This window comes from Chelonoidis abingdonii, chromosome 5 (assembly GCF_003597395.2).
Source record: "Chelonoidis abingdonii isolate Lonesome George chromosome 5, CheloAbing_2.0, whole genome shotgun sequence".
NCBI classification, from domain to species: Eukaryota; Metazoa; Chordata; order Testudines; family Testudinidae; genus Chelonoidis; species Chelonoidis abingdonii.
Window position 1 is genome coordinate 77,373,451 of NC_133773.1, and position 19,936 is coordinate 77,393,386.

The following is a 19,936-nucleotide window of genomic DNA, read 5'->3' on the forward strand; positions in this document are numbered from 1 at the left end:
TATTGGGTGGAAATCTGTTTTCTAAGTTTTAAATAGGAAGTATGAAACAGATTTGAGACTCCAACTCTGACTTCTCCTAAACTTTCATTACCTAGTAAAGAATATTGTTCAAATTGTAAATATTTAGTTAATAAAAGTGATCACCACCTCTGTTCTGAGATATTAAAACACCCAGGGCTCAATTCTTTGCTGCACCTAAGGCTATAGGCTGACAACATATTCAATAGAAAGTACTTGAGAGGTCAAGTCCATTCTTTTATTCATACTGAAGTGTACAGTAATGCAAAATTTCCTGCAAATTAGAGTTAAGCCAGTGTATGATTTGCTTCTTCACTGAACATGTGAGATGGAGAATTGACCTACATATTGGCTGGGAGTTTAGCACCTAACTCCCTTAGACTGCTTTGACAATGTCAGCCTTTGACTATAAATTCCTCCCAAAGAAGCATCTTAATGGTGTCCTGTATAAAATCCCAAAAGGAATCAAGTTCCAGTTCTTGATAATTTAAGGACATTATCCATACATGCTCAGGAGCTGCATTTAGCACATCTTGTGGGACACAGGGGTGTGTGAACAAAAGGTTGCAGCTCTAAGTTGCACCAACTTGTAACTAGCTCCTAGGGATCATAGGAGCACATTATGCTGCAGCTAAACCTCTGTATATCCCTGCACACACCAGAGAAATCCTCAGTCAACTGCTTAAGGAAGCTACAAGACCCCTTTGTGCAGGCTGGGATCTGCCCTAATTATCTTCCTTCCTCAACCCATTTAAGTATGTTTACTGATAGTATGACACTTCTCCCAGTGTAGTTCTGGTCCTGGTTCTGACACTCAAATGTACATTACTCCTTATGTAAAAGGGAGTTACAATGAGTGAGTTCTAATGATTAGCTGCTTGCAGAATGAAACACAGGTGTCATCAATTATAAAATACCATAGATGTTTTGCAACATAATACATGCTTGTTTTTAATAAGGCATATTGCTATCAAAAGATATTTTGATACAAAGCAAATATTATGATGGCTTTAGAGAGAAACATAACTTCAAATATCACAAGACCAGGTTTTCTACTTACAAGCAAGTCCTAAATCAGTCTGATTCTCCCCTCGTCCCGATCTACCACTCACTTCTCAATCACCATTTTTACATCTAAAGAAGACAGGGTTTCCCTTGGATGTTATCAGCACTGCTCCTTAATAAACTGCAGAGATCAATGATGTGAGACACTTCTAATGGTTCAGTAGATAGCCTCCCCTTGCTCCCTCAAATATTCAGAGCCTGAGCAAGAGTGAGACAAAGGAAACAGAGCCAGCCAGGCTCTTTGTCATGGTTGACTGAACTCTGCCACTATGCCTGCAACAAATACAGTCTACAACAGAAAAAACAGATCACTGTCAACCACATAATTTGATCTTCCCCTCTCCTGCAATTTCTCTGTCTTTGCAGATTTTCATAGGCACTCTGGGCACCATCTTAGATTTGGGCCTCTCTCTACACCCACCTATACAGGTTGTATCAACTACTTGCTGTTTCTACCTATATAATAATTGTAATGTTCCAAGTTTGCTAACTATGAAGACTGCCAGGGCCTTTGTTCATGCTCACCATCTCATCCCTCAAATATTTATCTCATACTTTTTTACCTTGATGCCAACTTCATTGCTCCTGCAAGTCCATTCAGAAATGCTGCTGCTAGGCTCATCATCCTAGCCCAGCAATCCTAACACATCACCAACTTCCAATGGGCTCACCCTCCTCCACTGCGCTGAACACAAACTCCTTGTCTTTGTCTTTAGAGCCTCCCATCATTTAGCACCACCCTGTCACGTCCACTAGTTTAGCAAGGTGTGAATCCCCACCTTCACTTTGCCAATACTGCTTGATCAGATGCTTGTCTGCCTCTCCCTCAGGCACCTTTGTGCTTTCTTCCATGTCCTCTCTCCCCATTCATCCTCCCCAGCATGAGGAAAAACTCCCATCCAAATTAATAAAAATTGCTATCTCCTTTTTTCAAATGCTTTTAAAAACCCATTCCAATCTTGTAGGAGCCAGGATGGGTGGATTAGTCAGGAGAGAAATAAACCAATAACAAAAGGAGAGGATGAAAAGGAGGAACTGATGACCATTCATTTAGAACAAGATCAGGATGTTGATAACAAAATTAATCAAGGCACCAAAAGAGGAGGAAGGGTCCTAGCATGGGTGGATAGGTAATTAAGGATTTTTATTCTGAGTAATGAATTCTTACAAAACCACTCAAGATAGTTAAGTATCATCTGCAAATTTTGCCACCTCACTGTTTACCCCTTTTTCCAGATCATTTATGAATATGTTAAATAGGATTGGTCCCCAATACAGAGCCCTAGAGGATACCACTAGGTTGAATTTATGCTCATAAATAATCTATTTAAATTTCTCTTGCTAATTACTGAGGGTCCTAGCATGGGTGGATAGGTAATTAAGGATTTTTATTCTTAATAATGAATTCTTCACACAACGCACAGTCAACCTGTGGAACCCTTTGCCAAGGGATGTTGTGAAGGCCAAGACTATTACAGGGTTCAAAAAAGAACTAGATAAGTTCATGGAGGATAGGTTCATCAGTGGCTATTAGCCAAGCTGGGCAGGGATGGTGTTCCTAGTCTCTGTCTGTCAGAAGCTGGGAATGAGTAACAGGGGGTAGATCACCAAATGATTACCTGTTCTGTTCATTCCTTCTGGGGCATCTGGCATTGGCCACTGTCAGATGACAGGATACTGGGCTAGTTGGACCTTTGGTCTGATCCAGTATGGCTATTCTTATGTAACCTAAGTTGGTATTATTGAAACCTAGTGGTGATTTTCATGTTAAAATCAAAAGCTATAACCTCTTTAGGAAAGATCAAGTTGGCAAAATGGGAGGAGGAGTGTCATTCTGTCATAAATGATATTACCTGTTTGAGACAACAACTCAGAAGCAAATGATCTTGAATACTTCAGGTAAAGCACAAGATGAGTACTAGCTGGTGTCTCCTACAGACCACCAAATCATGAGAGGGAACAAGGATGACTGGTTTTTTAAGCCCCTATCTATGATGTGCAAAGGGAAAAAAAAGCTGTGTTATCATTATGGACTTCATTCTAAGTGATGAATCCTGGAGATCTCATTCTGCCAACAATAAAATATCCTCTGAATTTCTAAAATGTATAGATAACAATTTCCCATCTCAAAAAGTATTGCACCCATCATGGAGGAATTTTGTATCGGATCTCAGCTGGAGAGAGACAGAGATTGATCACAGAACTAAAACTTAGTGCTTGCTTAGGTGCAAGTGATCATGACTTTTGATCCGTTTGCACAGAACAAATGTAATCTAAGTCCAAACTAGTAATCTATCGCGCTCTCTCTCTCACACACACACACACTTTTAAAGGTCTAATTCCAAAAAAGTTGTAAACAATTATGACAATTAGGAGCCAAACCAAGTAGGACAAAGACAATTTCCAGTAATCATTCACTTTTTTTCCTGTTTAAATTCTAAGAATATTTTACTAGATACCCAAAAAGCCACAACTAAGAAAGAAGGCTACACTGGTTAAAAAAAAATCTGACCTGGTTTAGAGGCAAGTAGCTATAGAAATAATATATAACAAGTGGAAGGAAAAGGAAGTTGATAGCGATGAATAAGGCTGTGATTTACTCACGGAGGTCACAGAAGTCACGGAATCTGTGACTTCCAGCAGCTTCAGTGACTTCAGCCGTGGTGGTCAGGAGTGGCAGGGTCCCCCACTGCCTTCTGGGCCAGGAAGCTGTGGGGTACCCTCGCTGCCTCTGGTGGCTCCCACAGCTCCCTGCTGACGCAGTTGGGGAAACCCCTCAATCTCCCTGCCGCTGGGGGCAGTGGGGGACCCTCCCAGCTCCTAGTGGGTGGTGGCAGGGGAATCGCCCCCCCCAGCTCCCTGCCATCAGGGGTGATGCTGTGGGGGTGAACCAGTGGGAGGCAGTGAGGGAAGCCCCGAGCTCCCTGGCGCTGCAGCGGCTCCTGGCCCCAGTGGGAGGCAGGGAGGGAAGCCCCGAGCTCCCTGGAGCTGCAGCAGCTCCTGGCCCCTGTGGGAGGCAGCGAGGGAAGCCCCGAGCTCCCTGGCACTGCAGCAGCTCCTGGCCCCTGTGCGAGGCTGCAAGGAAAGCCCCAAGCTGATACAGGAAGCTCCTAGTCTTTCTGCAGCTGCCCCCCCTTGAAATAGGGTGGGGATCCACAGATCCCCATTTTGTCAGAGATATTTTTAGTAAAAGTTAGGGACAGGTCACAGCTTCTGTGAATTTTTCTGTTTTCCCTGTGAGCTGTCCACGACTTTTACTAAAAAAAATATCCCTGGCAAAATCTTAGCCTTAATGATGAATATAAATTAAGAGAATGCAATTGTAGAAAATTGATCAGAGAAGCAAAAAGATCCAAGGTGAAATTAATGACCATCAGAGTTAAGGACAATAAGAAGGAGTTTTAAAAAAAAAATTAGGAACAAAAGTAATCCTAACAATGGTACAGTCCATTACTAGATGGAAATGCTAGAATTGTTAATAAAAACGCAGAAGGGTTCAATGCATATTTCTCTTCCGTGTTGGAAAGCCAGATGAAGTATTCATGTGGTGATGATGAAACTCTTTCCATTCCAATAGTAATTCAGAAGGATGTTATACACAGCTGCTGAAGTTAGACCATTTTAAATCAGCAGGTTTAGATAACTTTAATCAGAGTATTAAAAAGAGCGAGCTCTCTGGGCCATTAATGTTGATTATCTATATGTCTTGGGGAAGTTCCAGAAGACTGGAAGAAAGCAACTGCTTCATGAATATTTAAAAAGGCTAAACAGGATGACACAGATAATTACAAGCTCGTCCTTGGCAAAATAATGGAATGGCTGACATGGTTCGTGATTAATAAAGAATTAAAGCAATGTAATAATTAATGACAATCAACATGAGTTTATGAAAAACAGATCTGGTGAAGCTAACTTGGTATTTTTATGAGATTACAAGTTTGATTGATAAAGACAACAGTGATGATGTAATATGCTTAAACTTTTGAAAGGCATTTGACTTGGTACCTTGTAACACTTTGAATAAAAAAAACTAGAACGATATAAAATCAACATAACACACATTAAAACTGGCTAACTGATAGGTATCAAAATGCAATTGTGAATGAGGAATCATCATTAGGTGGGTGTAGTTTGGGAGGTCCTGCTGGGATTGCGTCTTAGCCCTGCACTATTTCAGACTTTTATCAATTACCTGAAAGAAAACAAAATCATTACTAAGAAGTTTGTAGATGATACAAAGATTGGGGAAGTGATAAATAACGAAGAGGACAAGTGATGTATACAGAGCCATCTGGATCACCTGATAAGCCAGGTCCAAGCAAACAATGTGCGTTTCAGTATGGTCAAATGTAAAATCATACATCTAGATTGAAAGAATGTAGGCCATACTTACTGGACGGGGGACTATCCTGGGAAGCAATACTGAAAAAGGTTTTGGGCTCAATGTGATCCTTGGATGTATAAACAGGGGAATATCAAGTGAGAGCAGAGCTTATACACCTCTTTATTTGGCAGTAGTGCGATTGCTGCTGGAGTACTGTGTCTAGAATTCAAGAAGGAGGTTGACAAACTGGAGAAGATTTAGAAAAGAGCCACGAGAATGATAAACAATTGGAAAACACTACAATAAAAGGTGTGATTGCAACTCGGGTGCATCTACCCATGCTAGCTTTAGTTTAGCCAAGACAGCTAAAAACAGCAGTGGAGCCATGCGGTGTGGGCTTCAGCATGGGCTGTACAAGCCCGCTTGGAAGCCTGGGTAAGTGCTTGCATTCCTAGTCTGCACCGGTGTGGCTTCACTGCTATTTTTAGCTATGCTAGCTAGATTAAAGCTAGCGCATATGTCTACCTGAGATGTAATCACTTTCTTCAAGTGCAGTGTAGATATACCGCTAGTGAGAGAGCGAAATCTGATTAGTTTATCAAAGAGAAGGTTAAGGGATAATTTGCTCATAGTCTGCAAGTACCTACATAGGGAACAGAAGTTTGATAATAGATGGCTCTTTAATCTAGCAGAGAAAGGTATATAACAAGATTCAATGGTTGGATGCTGAAGCTAGACAAATTTAGACTGGAAATAACAAGCAATATTTTGAACAGTGAGGGTAATCAGTCATTGGGACAATTTACCAAGCACTGTGGCGGATTCTCTATTACAACAATTTTCAATTCAAGATTGAACTAGACTCTAGAGCATAATCTTTTACAAAAACATCCAAACAGGAAGTCCTAGGGCTTGTGTTATGCAGGAGGTCAGACTAGATGATCTCAGTGGTCCCTTCTGGCCTTATAATCCACAAATTATATAATTAATAATTTGTATTGTCATAGCACCCAAGAGCCTCAATCATGGACCAGGACTCCATTGAGCTCTGTACAAACACAAAACAAAAAGACAGTCCTTGCCCCAAAGAGCTTATGATCTAAGTATAAGCAAGAGATGACAGATGGATACAGCCAGTTGGGGGGATACAAATAAACAATGAGATAGTATTGGTCAGCATAAGAGGCTGTGGTCTCAGCATGCCAGCAGCCTAACCATGGTCAATTTTTTTTGTAGGCATCACAGCAAAGGAACGTAGACACCAAGAAGTTGTAATAGAAATGTTGACTGGTTCTTACAGAGCTATGGTACATGGGTGTCTTGGTTTTCGTGTTCTTTCTATATTTAATTCTTCTTAAATAGGCTATTTTATATTCCTTTTATGGTTCAAATCATTTCTGGAGTTGATCAGCATGATACCATTGTTTTCAGGTACAACAACTGTATTCTGCTAAATTCTGAGGTCCATGCTCAGTCTACACTTAGACAAACTCTCACTGGAATCAGCGGGAGTTTGCCTGAGACAAAAGTGAGTGAAATTTATTGTTTTGTTTTTGTTTACCCACCATGTCTGTAATTTTGATGAGCTAGATTGTTCTGTTACTAATGAATGAAAAATTGTTTTGACTGTTGTTCAGCAACCTGACTGCTTTTGCAGCTTGATGCTTTATAAAGAAAATTATAAAGATTATTAAAATGAATAAGCAAGTCTATGATTTGGTTGATTAGGAACTAGTCATAACCCAAACTGTGTGGTACGGTACTTTATGATTTGATCACATCCAGTCATTTTATATACCAGTTTTATTTTAAAAATCAGTAGCTGCACTACAACACTGCATTGCAATCCTCCTCCCATAGAAGTAGGATGACCAGACAGCAAATGTGAAAAATCGGGATGAGGTGGAGGGTAATAGGCGCCTATATAAGAAAAAGACCCAAAGTAGGGACTGTCCCTATAAAATCGGGACATCTGGTCACCCTACATGGAAGTCAATGGCAAAACTCCCTTTGATTTGAATGACAATTGGTTCAGCCCCCTAGATTACATCATTGCTTCAATGTACAGTGCTAACACCAACAGGGTTCCTCCCATGTAAAACAATGAAGAACAACATATTTTCCTTATTAGTATATTTCCTAAAGCTGTTCTTCAGGGAAATGCATATTAGTATTCACAGTTAACCGAGTCCTATTGCCTCAATTACCACAACAAATAGTAAGCTATTGTACACAGGCTTTATGATAAGGCATAAGGAAATATGCAACTCATATACTTACTGTGGTTGCGTCGCTGGCAAGGAACGTCTAATGATTGAATGAACTTGTCTGTAAACATCCAGTTTAGACATGCATCGGCAGGATGTATGATTAGCAAAACTGACTGTTACAGGTTTAGGGCCATGAGACAGCGGCACAGTAATCTCAAATAACTACAGAAAGGCAAAAGAGAAAAGAACCACTTATAAATCAGAGTATACTTGAAAAGAAAAACTGAGTGTACAAAATGAAATGTAAATGAGATAAAATCTAGATTCTTGTTCTACATCCCTATTCAGTATTAATGACTTAAATTACCATTATGCACCTGATGAGTATAACAATTAGGTAATTATACCTTCCATTAAAATAGCACTTTTTCCTGCATTACGAAGTCTTTCACGTCTCTATCATTTGCATACTAGAGTATTTGGGAGGTAAGGAGAAAGTAAAAAGCAGAGTGTATAAAGAACACATTGTTCCAGAGAAAATGACTTGCAGACTTGCTGATATTTTTAAAACCAAAAATAAATATTTGCAAGGTACTATCCTCATCAAAAGGTTGTGTATTAAAAGTGTAAAAGTGGCACTTTTACAATGTGGAATATTGGCTATGCAATTACAAAGACGTGTAAAACAGTAATACTGGATTTCAGTCAAAACACTTCTGTATGAAGGGAGCATATTTATTGTGTCCTGCAGCATGATTTTTTTTTGGTAGTGTTGTTCACTTTGGATCAGTTTTATGGTAACCTTTAAAGTCCCATCTGTATTATTAATATTTGTTATTGTGTTTATAGTAATATTGGACAATAATACCTGATGTCCCACTTGGACACAAAACATTTCTGTTTTTCTGTAAAACAAGCAACAATACTGAGCAAGACTCTTAAAAATGATACAGGGTGGAATGAGTGAGGTTGGGATGAATAACAGGAAAGAAGGGAAAATCATTTCAATTACTTAATCCAAAACTTTTCCTCTGGATGCAGAATAAAATCAGGAGAAGTCATTTGGTCCTTAGTTTTTAAACTCCAATAGTTTCCACTGATGGGATTGTGCAACGTAACAATGAATTAGCGCTGAGCTGGCATACACTTGCTAACCCTATGATCTTTTATGTTAAACTGTTTTATACTCCTAACATACAAGCAACGTGAAATGTAGTTACCACTTAACATTTACAGGTTTTATTTTAAAGTTTCAAAACACTTAAGACATATGAAGAATAGGGAAAATTTATCAAATAGTTCCAAGCACAGGAAAGGTCGGGTTCTGCTCCTAAATTAACTGGGCTTGATTCCACGACTTTTATGTTTTATGCTGGTGTAACGCCATTGGTGCTACTCCAAAGTACGTAATAATCCAATGTAAAATGGGAGTAAAGTTGCAGTAAATAAAACAGCCTGTGCTTTATCTTCACTAATGTTATTAAGTAGCAGTCTAAGGTAAGCCTAGAAATATACTGTTTTATTAAATTAATAAGAAAAGCAAAGTTCAGATTTCTGCCATTTATAAGACATTTTCAACTTCAAACATCTGTTATAAACAAACACAGTCATTAATTATAGTAACAATGCCACCCTTAAAGTTAAGAATTTTAAAATTTCAATTTACTACTTATTTCTGGTGCATAATGGTATTTACTTCCTGCATTTCTCTTAATTGGCTAGTGAAATGCAGTAATGTCAGTTAACCTTTATGTGTATTCAATTTCACTTTCAGGTTGTTAGTGCTGCAGTGTTTATGTTTCAAACACTTCAACGTGATGTTAGTTAATGATTTAAAAATTGTAGAAATAGTACTAAGGAAGTTAGTTTTTACAATGTGAATTTTGTCCAAATTTTGATGACAGTGTCCCTTTAAAGATATTTGGCAGTAATGGGGCCTTTTGTTGGCAGTCTCATCAGAAACCAAGGACTGAATGAGCACAGGGATTCTTTTTTTCTATTAGAGAAGTCTGAATTACCACTGCCTGTGCTGCACCTTTTCTGTTAACAAACAGAGGACTTTTATTCTACAGTCCTGTGAGTCCAGCAACTTTTAGGAGTATTAAATTACTGTGAATATTTTTAAGTGATCATTTGCAACAGAGTTTCTAAAGATTGTAAATAGATTTGTCTACCGTTGTGGATTAAAAATAAACAATCAGAAAGCAGATTCACTGATCGTCCAACCTGATGAAATGGTCATCTATCTAGGGAGCTGCTATAGGAAGAATGATGTCATTAATTCAGTGCAAACTAGCAAAACTGTATTAACATTTAGACTCTTGCTTCAGTTGGAAAAATAACTCTAAGATTAGGTTCACACAGGGATTAGCAGAATAGGTCAAGTCAAAGGATGAGTCCATTTTTAGTTTAAAGATTCGTGCTATTAAAATGAATTCTGAACTGATGTCTGCCTCTCTCAAGCATAGTTATCACCAAAGAGACCTCCTGGGTCTTCACTAAGAGTTCAACACAGACCCCTAAAAGGAGGCTTCTTATCAACTTTTTATTAGATTTATAATCCCTTTTGCCTAACGATCCACTGCTGGCCCCTTCCTTATCCTGCCTATTCTAGCAGTACTGTCAAATTCATGACTACACACATTCTTACCAGTATATCACATCCAAAAAAAGCATGTAAAAAGTAATTGTAAGTACACAAATAAAGCAGAGATGTAGGTTTTTTAACTAATCTCATTTTTATATGGCTATCGTACTAAGTGCCTATTTATTTGTCTAAAAGACATTCACCAACCACAGACCACGGTATTTGTTTTTGCTACAGTACACTACATGTACAAACTAGTTGGAAGATTGTTCATGTTTTGGTTTTCATTACAGTTTGCTTGCTTTAGTTTAATAGACACAAAGGAACAAATTTTCAAAAGTGGCTTTTATTTGTGCACACAGAGCCACACGAGAAGACCTTTGCATGTGTGTGCACAAACACACATACACACACACGTACTAGCTCTTCTGTGTGTCTGTGATATAATTCACACATGAAACCCAGTGGGTTTTTTGCAAATTCTAGCACTTGTGTATACCAAGTTGTGCACACAAAAAACAGGATGAAAATAAGGACGACATAAAAGGATTTACAGATGTGAAAACAGGTTTATCACATTGACTCTCCTATACACATATGAACTTTTGGAATAAGACAAAGGAGGTTTACTTCATTTTATATTACAATCACACAGACATTTTTCGGTTTCCCTATTCTCATTTATGAACATGCACACCACCCCCAAGCCCTAAATGAAACAGTACTATAGGTAGAACTGGAAAAATCTATTATCTGAACACTCTTTAATATCTGATCTCTAATATCTGAGACCAAGTCTCGGCTGCAGCCAAGCTGTGATTCATGCAGGAACAAGGATGAGGGACAAAGTTGGGTTCAACACATTTTTCTACCTCCTGTATTTTTAGGCCATCTGGCTGCCACTTCTACCCATTATGTAAATTAGACTGTTGCCTTGGATTTAAGGGGTGTGTATACCCCAGAATGTAATGAAGCCAATTGCAACCATATTATGTGCATTCAGCCACCCTAAATTAACAAAACAAACACCACATAATTGTTAATTTAAAAACAGGCTTTCAGAAGCAAAGGTTCTGAAAACCCTGGGTAACAAGACTACACTCAGGATTGCGAGGGAGAGCAGTACAGGACTATTCTTGCAGCACGAGGCCACCTGAAGAAGTCCTCTCTGTCTCAATTATTCCCCAAGAGCTACTTCTGCCCTATTCATGCTGCTGGAACAGCGTAAACACTCTGGAAAAAACACATCTCACCAAACATCTAAAAGTAGGGTTTAACAACTGTGATGGGGCAAGGCCAGATGGCTACAGTAAAGTACTGAGAAACAGGTATGTTAGCCCCAGGCTAAACAAATCCCTAGTACCCTGGTAACCAAATGGCAGTTGCTCCAGGTTAATCAAGGCACCTGGAGCCAAATTAAGATCTTTCTAGAAGGCAGTAGAGATAGCTACTTTAAATTAGAACACTGCAGCCATCAAGGCAGGCTAATCAGGGCACTGGGTTTAAAAAGGACTCACTCCAGTCAGCAGGGAGGAGCCAGAAGGAGAAGGCGCTGGGAGCAAGAAGCTGAGAGGTACTGCTGGAGGATGAGGAGGACAAGAGTTATCAGACACCAGGAGGAAGGTCCTGTGGGGAGGATAAAGAAGGTGTTTGGAGGAGGCCATGGGAAGTAGCCCAGGGAGTTGTAGCTGTCATGCAGCTGTTACAGGAGGCACCTATAGACAGCTGCGATCCACAGGGCCCTGGGCTGGAACCTGAGTAGCGGGCAGGCGCCGGGTTCCCCTCAAACCTCCCAACTCCTGATCAGACATAGGAGGAGCTGACCCAAACTGTGGGTTCCACAAGAAGGGAAGATCACTGAGGTGAACAAATCCGCCAATAAGCACAGGACCCACCAAGGTAGAGGAGGAACTTTGTCACACAACGTTTAGCTGAAATGGAGATGAATACAGTTTGTCCTTGTCTACATTTACATTTAAATCATATTTAGTACCAGTTCAGCAGCATATGTTAACTGTTGTCATTAGTAGTTCCATTTTATCATGTAAACAAGGCCTCAGTTATCAGTATAAAACTAGACTAAATCCTTTGACTTCTGTGAACTCTCTTGAACGTATACTGCTATTAACTAAATAGAATTTAGTGGAGTATTTCATATTACCTACAAGCAGATGCCATGCATAGGAAAAGTCAAAATAACACAGTATACTAATCTATGTCACAGACTATATTATATTAGTTATTAAATTTCTGTTCCTCGTTTTTGTTAAATGCCACAGGCTGTAAAAAAACCAAACACAGAACACCAATTCTCCTGACTGGAAGGGATACCGTCATCTGCCTTACTGAAGATATTTTGTCTTCCTCTCTCTATTTGTGTCAGAATAGGCTACTGAGAACTCTGAATCATACAGGAAGAGTTCATATTTGTACCTATTTCTTCTTCTAGAAGCATGTCATTCAACCACTTCATTATAATCAAGATTCTGAAGCATAACCTACTACTACAGGAAATATTACTACAGGTTGAACCTCTCTAGTCTGGTTTGGCACCAGTCAGGTCCCAAAGGTGCTAGAGAATTTGCTGAACCACGGGAGGTCAATGCAGAGTGCCAGTGGGTCTCCTTAGGTGCAGGAAGTAGAGGTGGAGGGGTGTGTGTGTGCTGCAGCATCCCCGGGCTTTGCGGCCAGTATGGCCCCCCACCCTGAGGCCCCACTGCTAGCCGGGATCCCAGCCACCGGCTCCAGGTCCTCATCCATTCTCCCAGAGCTTGAATGCCATGAATCAGCTGTTTGTGGCACTCTGGAAGTGCTGGGAGGGAGGAGGAGGAGATAGTAAGCATGGGGTTGCCAGCGCACAAGAGGTGCAGGGAAAGGGGGGCAGAGAGGGGAGTTTAGCACCAGTGGATGCTCCGTTCCCACTAACTTTTCCCTGTGGGTGCTCTAGCCCTGGACCACCCATGGAGTTGGTGCCTGTGCTGGACCACGGATGTGGCCGGACCAGGGAGTGACTCATAGGTCAGAAGGGACCAATATGATCATCTAGTCTGACCTCCTGCACAAAGCAGGCCACAGAACCCTACCCATCCACTTCTATAAAAACCCCTAACTTATGTCCAAGTTATTGAAGTCTTCAAATTGTGGTCTGAAGACCTCAAGCAGAGACTCCACCAGCAAGTGACCCATGCCCCATGCTACAGGGGAAGGCGAAAAACCTCCAGAGCCTCTGCCAATCTGCCCTGGAGGAAAATTCCTTCCCGACCCCAAATATGGCGATCAGCTAAACCCTGAGCATGTGGGCAAGGCTCCCCAGCCAGCAGTCAGGAAAGAATTCTCTGTAGTAACTCTGATCCCATCCTATCCAACACCCCATCGCAGACCATTGAGCAGACCTATCTGCTTGATAATCAAGAACAATTGCCACAATTAAACTAGCCCTATCATATCATCCCTTCCATAAACTTATCCAAACTTAGTCTTAAAGCCAATATGTTCTGCCCACTACTCCCCCTTTGGAAGGCTGTTCCAAGAACTTCACTCCTCTAAATGGTTAGAAAACCTCATCTAAATTTCAAGTCTGAACTTCCGCCTAGTGTCCAGTTTGTACAGATTTGACCTTAAGCTTAAATAATTCCTCTCCCTCCCTAATGTTAATCCCCCTGATATATTTATATAGAGCAAGCATATCCCCCCGGAGTCTTCTTTTGACTAGGCTAAACAAGCCAAGCTCTTTGAGTCTCCTTTCATATGACAGGTTTTCCATTCCTCAGATCATCCTAGCAGCCCGTCTCTGAACCCGTTCCAGTTTGAATTCATCCTTCTTAAACATGGGAGACCAGAACTGCACACAGTATTCCAGGTGAGGTCTCACCAGTGCCTTATACAACGGTGCCGGATTAGAGAGGTTCAACCTGTACTGGAAATTGTGTTTAATCAAAGAATTATTTTGTGTATTAATTTTTGAAAATTTAAAATAGATCAAGGTTCAAATTCTGCTCTCAGCAGCACCAATGAAGTCAATGGAGCTGAAGTGGAAGCAGGATTTGGTGTCACATTGTTCTCACTATGAATCAATTCAATTAAACAAGGTTTGACACTTAGTAATGTCTCCTCTCTTTTGTTTGCATCTTTAATTCATTTCCTGTTAGTCCTTGCACTCCATCTGATCCAGCAATGAACCCAACATCTGTGGTCACTCTGCGGCATGTTTGGCAGTGTAATAGCCAGCTATCAATCTCTAGTATGGATTTTCCAAGCAGAAATGCAGCATATATTTATGACTAGCTCGTTGGCTGGTTTCTTTTCTGGCACTACTGCTGGCTATCTCATGGACGTGAAATTACTTCTGGGACTGGCCAGAGGTCAGGCAGCTGATAGACTGTCTGAACTGTCTTGTTTAGCTAAAGGTTACTTTTATTTTATTCACATAAGGCCATATTCACCCTCCACCCCCACATCAAGACCAAATTTAATAAAGTTGGATTTTGCAGGCAAGAATCACATCCCTTGCAACCAGTCTCTTTGCCCAGCCAGTCCCAGGTTTTGTCTCACTCACTATAATTCCTCATCAGATCTATCTCCCATCCCTGACCAGCCAGTCCCAGTCTCCCCACTCCTACAGACACAGTCTCTATTGTATTTCTCCCCAGCTCTCAGGCCCAGTTAGGGGGACCAGATATCCCGATTTTATAGGGACAGTCCCAATTTTTGGGTCTTTTTCTTATATAGGCTCCCATTACCCCCCACCTCGGTCCTGATTTTTCACATTTCCTGTCTGGTCACCCTAGGCCCAGTCAGTCCCAGTTTCCCCTCCCCGTAACCAGCCTTCAGTCCCAGTCCCCACCCACAAATTCCTTGTCCTAATCTTGGCAAAGTTGTAACAACAGGCATTGCTACCAGCACCACGTATACTGTATCGATGAAATTCATGTACAATTTTATCATAAATGAAATAATTTCCTCATCCCTGATACCTTGGAGATGTCCTGGAGAATGAAACAAATAGCAAGGTCTCTGATTTGAGTAAAACCCAAACCTTGCTTATAACATTGAAAACATAGTCCAAATTTTGCCTCAATTCCTGTGCATGGGGGAGTTGCATAGTATAAGTGAGTTCAAAGTTTAGTTCCATCTGTAAACTAGAAGGATATATTTTTTCTTTAAAGTTCCTAATGAAGGTCTCCATGACTGACTATTATTTTTAAATAATAGAAATAATTATTTTCAAATTTATTTTCTCTTTTCAGTGTATATTTAAGGTAGAAGTTTGCTCATTTTCCAGTCCAGATGCTGATAGAGACAAGCATTTTTTTCTGCTCCCAGCTAGAGATCATGTACAATAAACAAATTTATTTTAATTAGAATAAAATGTAACTTCCTGTTTTGTAAAACTACTAATAAATGTGTTTCACCACCAAAATCATATTTGTTCTTCTGGTTGCATTTTCCTGTCTTGCATACTTCAGACAGTAAGTGTTATTTTTATATTTTACTTCTCAAAGCATTTAGATAAAATGGTTAATAATAGCAGCTTGATATAGTACTTTGAAGCATTCATTATCAGATAGCTGACTTTCTTGGTATGCTAAGTGCATGAGGTTTTACTTTGAAAAGAAGGCTTTGTTTACAGACACATTATTATAATGTGCACTTTGTTGAACTTTATTGTCTAAATATTTCTAAGAACATTTCTATAAACTAGCTTTTCATGAGTAACCATACACATTCATCTTTGTAATTTATAATATATGTTAATTATTTTTGGGTGGAGGCAAACAGACTAGCTGATAACCCCTTATCAAAATTGTTTTTTTCAATCCAGATACCTATTGCACACCACTACAAATCAAATATGAGTGTAAGATAACACGTATAGTGTGTCATACATAACACTTAATTTTTCACCTTTTAAAAATAAAATCCTAAATGTTTCAGCACCAGGACTCTTAATTTTTTAAATGGAAAACAAAGCCGTGTACAAAATGTTATCTGGCTGACCATATTAAGATGTCTAGGAAATCAGCTGAATTAGCCATTGATAAATTATTTCATTATCATTATGGAAAGCTTGCAAAAGTGCCAGACAAATGCTCAATATTTATAGCTATATTTACAGGAATTTACAACTAAGATCTGTACAAATATAGTTTATAGTAAACCCTCATTATGTCACGTTTTTACACTCATTATTGCCAAAAGAACTGGTAGAAGAGTACAAAAATCAACAAAAACCTAGCCAAATATTTTAAAACATATAAACAAACAAAAAAGTGAAACATAGGGGCTGTCACATCAGAGCAGATCATTGATTCATTTAATCCAGGATTCTACCAGATGAAGAACCTAGGTACAGGTCTCTGTCAGTACATTGCTGTCTGTGGGAGGTCCGAGGTAGTGGCCAAAGAACACTTCAGTCCTACCTTTTAGAGCATGTTAAGATCCAAGGGAAACCAGGAACCAAAATACCACAATTCAAAACAGGGTGAATCCAAGCAGCTTTTGGTGGGATCCCTTCCTTCCGTTCAGGGCTTGTCTCTACACTCTACATGTTCAGCTGTTCCTCCTGGGCCTGGCTGTCCCTTCTGGCAGGGGTTTACCCTGCTGGCAAGCTAGCTCACACTCTGGCCTGCAGTCAGGCTCCTCTCTCATCAAGAGAAGCTGCCGCTGTTCTCCTTCCTTGTCAGCCCTGAACTGCATGAAGTTCTCCTCTTTTTAGCTCCCCTTGCCGTGCCTCACATTTACTGTAGGTGTATGTGGTGGGGCCAACTGGGTCCACAGGCTCTCCTTACCATCTCCTTGTCAGCGTGGGACATACCTGAATGTGACATGCTCACGTGCACATGCGCACACAGGCACGCCCCCCCCACCCAATATACCAATAGTTCTTGATTGTAAAAAAGTTTAACATGGGGGAATATTTACCAGTCCCAATCTATTCAAGCCTAGAACTTATGCTATCAAACAGGAGAGAGACTCCTCTTCCTTTGTAGAGGAATGTTCAGATATACAGTAAGTTGATATATCCTGTATGAAAATCTAAAGACGACGACAAGGAGGAAAGTATGAATTGGGTTTGTTTCTGCTTTGTTTATTTGTTGGGTTTTTTTTTTTTGAATCTGGCTTCCTTTGTTTCTGTTTATTAAGTATATCTGAGTCAAGAAATAGGTAACTGGAATGCTGGACTAAGCTGGTACCTAACTTTTCCCTCAATTAAACTGCTGAGTCTTCCTTCTTAGCTGTCTTACATCACTGGAACTACATGCAACAGAAAGGACTGAACAGCACTCATGCTAAAGCTCATAAAAAACCACCCAAGGTTGCTGTGAGGCGCTGTTAGACATTTTATGTAAATTCATAAAGGAACCATTTCAATTTTGAGAGGTTTGCCCTATGACATGCTTCAGGAAGCCTTGGAATGTGAGTTCTCTCACTTGAAATACTACCTTCATCATTGCTAATAAAACAAAAGTGGATATCACAGAATGGATCCTCTATTTCATAATATTATCCATTTTCCATATTTCTCCATTTTTGTAAATCTGAGATTAAAATCTCCATTTTAATATCTGGGATCAAAGCTTATGTATAAAAGCATTTAAAGTTAATAGATGGTACAGCATATTATTTATTCTGGTATTTTTGATAGGCTGGTACTTTATGCACAGTTGGACAAAAAATATCTGGCTTAATTTTCAATGTTTGTCTTTCATTATATTATATTCTCATATGCTTATTTTATAGTCTACAATTAAAGAAGATATCATCATAGTGGTGTATATTCAACTGATTGAAATCACCTCCTGTGAATAGTAGGAGTTCTCTAGACACTGGTCTTTTTCATAGAATATTAGAGTTGGAAGGGACCTCAGGAGGTCATCTAGCCCAACCCCCTGCTCAAAGCAGGACCAAGCCCCAGACAAATATTTGCCCCAGATCCCTAAATGGCCCCCTCAAGGACTGAGCTCACAACCCTGGGTTTAGCAGATCAATGATCAAACCACTGAGATATCCCTCTCCCCCTCACTTCATTGAGATCAAGTGAAGAATAAGTTTAATATTTGATACATCTGCTATATCCTGCAATGGCAGTGAATAGATTTGATAGTCTCTTCCATCTTTAACTTCTGTTATCTTATTTACATATGTAAAGACAGTAAACACAAGAGTTGAATATGTCAAACTACACTTTACTTCCAAAGCATAACAGCCAGATAAACAAATCAGAGATTTCTTTCAAAGAATTTGGAGATATACTTGCTATTTAAATTAGAGCTATTTACCTCAAGCATAATTAGTAATGTGTATTCTGTGCCATAACCCAAATGCAATCCTCACAGCCAACGCTGGCAGCACTGGTTTGCCTTCACCTAACCCTTGCACTCCTGGAGTGCAAGCAGTCAAATTATGGCAGATTCTGCTGTAAGTTTTACAGTTCGAAAGAGGATTCTTGCATCTTCTCCTTTCCTGCACATTTGCATTGGAGAAGCCATAATTGGGCCTATTAACTTTAAAAGATACAAACATAAAAATATGGATGGTTCAATTTAATTTAATTTAAAAGCTCAAACAAGTTCAAAACCAAGGTGTGGCTGAATGATCCTGTACAAAAAGACTCTGAAGAAACTTATCCAAAGTATAAATTTACACATGAAAGTAAAAACTTTACTATATACTCAAAAGTTTTACCCTCCAGAATTCTCAGATCCTGTTCATGATCCTGTAGGTATCTGATACAAATACACTGAAACACTTTTCTCTTTTTAAACCATCATTTTATCAATCATTCAAGATAGTATGGCTTAGTGGATAAAGCGCTGAACTGGTATTCAGGAGACCTAATTTCTGTTCCCAGCTCTGCTATTGGCCTGCTAGGGTATGTCTACACTGCAGCAGATACGGGCCTCCCATCTCATACACATGGTAAAAATAGCAGTGTGCTGTTGTAGCTTGAGAACTCTAATCTTGGGGATCAGGTGGGCTTCAGAGCCCAAAGCTCCAGCCTAAACTGCAATGTCCACACTGCTATTTTTAGCACGATCGCTTGAGCCCTGCTAACAATAGATCAAGCCCTGCTAGTGAGAGTTTATCTACCCAAGATGGGAGGATCGCTCCCAGCTACAGTGTAGACATACCCCTGGTGACCTTGGACAAGTCACATACTGCTCTGTGCCTCAGTTTCCCCATCTGTTAAACTGGAATGATGACACTGGTGTCTTTTGTAAAGCATGTGGAGAGCTATGAAAAGTACATCATCAAGCCACAACACACACGTCCAGAGTCACCAAATGACATACTATTTTTAATAATACTTAAATCTTGCAGGCTTGAAATTACAATAAAGAACTTTTGGATGAGAACAAGTGTAAGACTATAATCAGAGAATCTGTATAACCATCTATGTGATTGTAACAGAAATGCTTTTCAAGGAACACAGGTTTTACCCCATCTGTATAGTTTTTTGAAATTCTTGAAAACAAGAGAGTAGATTCTGTACCTGCATCTCTTGAGAAGGTGCAGCCGAGATAGGGCAGGGTAAAGTACATTAATAAAAAGAATCCCCAACTGCCTCTCCAGAAAAGCTATCAAAATCCAAATAAAGGCAATGATTAATATATTTTTTACACATCCATCTTTATTTAAATCTTATTTCTGAGTCACTGTCTGGTCAATTCTTTATATACAGACTACCTTGAGATAATGCCATTCTTTCTGGTACATACAAATTAACATTTT

The 19,936-nt window shown here is 39.7% G+C and overlaps 1 protein-coding gene across 5 annotated transcripts in view; it reads right to left on the reverse strand.

Moving 5' to 3' along the window:
- VEGFC (vascular endothelial growth factor C) overlaps positions 1-19,936 on the reverse strand; it is a 129,044-nt gene that overhangs the window by 17,730 nt on the left and 91,378 nt on the right. For all 5 annotated transcript variants that reach the window (XM_032783540.2, XM_075066388.1, XM_032783541.2 and 2 more), the window contains one exon: positions 7,688-7,839. In XM_032783540.2, the coding sequence (XP_032639431.1) occupies positions 7,688-7,839 (152 nt within the window). The remainder of the gene's footprint in view (positions 1-7,687; positions 7,840-19,936) is intronic.